General features: G+C 29.2%; 1 protein-coding gene across 1 annotated transcript in view; it reads left to right on the top strand.

Moving 5' to 3' along the window:
• The window catches only part of LOC107669991 (ribosome biogenesis protein bop1-like), an 80,749-nt gene that overhangs the window by 60,790 nt on the left and 17,265 nt on the right, over positions 1-2,694 (top strand). The window contains exon 8 of the mRNA XM_016462441.1: positions 1,640-1,801. Coding sequence (XP_016317927.1) covers positions 1,640-1,801 — 162 coding nt within the window. The remainder of the gene's footprint in view (positions 1-1,639; positions 1,802-2,694) is intronic.

Raw genomic sequence — 2,694 nt, 5'->3', positions numbered from 1 at the left:
TTTTTAAGTAGGGCTTTAAAAAAAAAAAAAAAACACCATAAAAGTCATCCAGTGTCATTAAGCCTGGTGCAGCAAGTTTCAACTTTAAAAAAAAAAAAAATTTTTTATAATCAATAAATCTGCTGATTATATCTTCAGTTAAATTAATTAAAAACATACTAACAAGTGACTCAAATTAATATTTTTCTGGTAATATAAGAAACTTGTTATTTATATCCCTTCCTTACAGTCATAATATAGCATTGTATTTACAGTATATATGGCATTACTTGCATTAAATGTAGGATTTAATTTAAATCTAATCAATTTAGAACCAAAATTTAATGTGCAATACCAAATGTTTAATCGAAAAACATTTATTGATCATTTATAGATTTAGATAATTATAGAATTTATAGATACAAAACATTATAATAATTATAACTAAAATAATTATAATTAATATATTATATATCAACATATTAAAATATTATTAAATTTACATCCCCTTTCTCTGTATCACCTTATCTGTGTATACGCTGAATTCTTGATTTTAACGTCCAAGAACAAATATTTAATACAAATATTTTTTTTTAATTATTAAAAATTTATATAAAAATATTTCAAAACTAAATGGATAAAGAAATATTAATACTTATATTTTATAATTTATTCATATTTATTAATCAACTAAAATATTCAGTTTACAGTGCCTTTGTTTCACTGTTTAATCCACAAATGCTCGATTAATGAATTTAACTTCCAAGAACAACATATTTATTAAAATATATTTATAAATAAAATATATATTAAAAAAATATATGTATAATTTTATATTTAATACGTATTATTAAAATGTCATTAATTTTAATATTTATTGGATGTGTTAAACTATTACATTTACACTAAACACATATTTAATTAAAATAGTTATAAAATATTTTTAAATATATATACAGTATAAAATGCATATTTATATTTTAGAATTAATATTTATAATCATTATAATTAATATTTATTAGTGTATTAAAATATTACATCTACACTGCCTTTCTATTTTGCAGTCCATCTGTATGCACATACACTTGCTTTATAAAGTCAGACATTTAACAGAGAATCGCTTGCTTTCCGAGTCTTTATGCTTGTTTGCATATAAAAATATAACCGTCAAATGTAAATTATTCACTGCAGAAAAACATCTTTGATGCACATTTAACAGCACACAAAGTAAAGATTATCGGTGAATAATGATTTAACATTTGGAATACGTCATATGTACTGCTTTATATTGAGATTTGGTCGCTATGATCTGGAAAAGAACAACATGTGTGCAGAACTCATACACGAGTTTTTGGAAACAGAAGAGTAAATAAAGGCGGATTCATTTTGAAGGATTCAACTCTTCCTTTAAAATGTCACTCACATCATTTCACACCTGTGCCTCCAGCTCCATTAGGCCTCTACAATTTGCCTATAAGTCATTTGCGTATGTTTTACATGCTATAGTTAACTCTGTAGAAACATGTGCATCCCCTCTGCAAGTTAATCTTTATATGCAACCAAATTTTGACCCCAATTTTGCCTGCACCTGTTCTTTAGTCCGGCTTTGTCAGAGTTCTCATAACGTTTGCTCTTTGTTGTGTGTGTGTTTGTTGTTCAGAGACTGGCATGGGAGCAGCAGGACCCCGAGTACAGGAAGTTGAGTTTCCTGCCACAGAAGTTTGCCTGCCTGCGGGCCGTTCCTGCGTACTCGCGCTTCATTCACGAGCGGTTCGAGCGCTGCCTCGACCTGTACCTGTGTCCCCGGCAGCGCAAGATGAGGGTGAGATGCCTCTGCATCCGGTTCTGTACAAATAAACTCTACAGGCATTACTTAGAAGATGTAGATGGCTTTACTGTCACCAAACAGAATTATGAATTACAGAATGACCAAAAAACTCACATTTGTATATCTTCAGTTAACTCCTCTCAGGTTAATTTGGTTCTATTAAAGAAAAAATTATTAAATAAAATAATAAATTACATAGATATTAGTTTTCATATACATATAATGGTACTTAAATGATCAATATTGAAATAAGTTAATTAGTTAGAAACGAGATCAATTTTGATTTTTTAAATATATATGTGTATATATATATATATATATATATATGTGTGTGTGTGTGTGTGTGTGTGTGTGTGTGTGTGTGTGTGTGTGTGTGTGTGTGTGTGTGTGTGTGTGTGTGTGTGTGTGTGTGTGTGTGTGTGTGTGTGTGTGTGTGTGTGTGTGTGTGTGTGTGTGTGTGTGTGTGTGTGTGTGTGTGTGTGTGTGTGTGTGTGTGTGTGTGTGTGTGTGTGTGTGTGTGTGTGTGTGTGTGTGTGTGTGTGTGTGTGTGTGTGTGTGTGTGTGTGTGTGTGTGTGTGTGTTTTGTTTTTATTGTGCATATTTTATTCATTCACATTGAAAAATTCAATTCACCACATATATGAGAAAAACATTTTTTTTTACTTTAAATATTTTATTATGCTGCTTAATAGTAATATAATTTACTGATATTTTTTTAAATATTATATTGTTACTGTTTTTTTAAAAGCATTGAGGCAATCAAATTATACAACCAAGCCTTCCTCCAGTAGCATATCATATTACAGAAGCATTGCAAAAGCTCTCATCTTTTAATTTGTTTTAACAAGAATATTGTCCTTTTTTTTTTTTTTTTTTTTTTTTTCCGG

Source organism: Sinocyclocheilus anshuiensis, unplaced genomic scaffold, assembly GCF_001515605.1.
Source record: "Sinocyclocheilus anshuiensis isolate Anshui unplaced genomic scaffold, SAMN03320099.WGS_v1.1 scaffold160, whole genome shotgun sequence".
Classification (NCBI taxonomy): Eukaryota; Metazoa; Chordata; class Actinopteri; order Cypriniformes; family Cyprinidae; genus Sinocyclocheilus; species Sinocyclocheilus anshuiensis.
The sequence above is the reverse complement of the archived record's forward strand: the minus strand, read 5'-3'. Positions and strand labels throughout refer to the sequence as shown.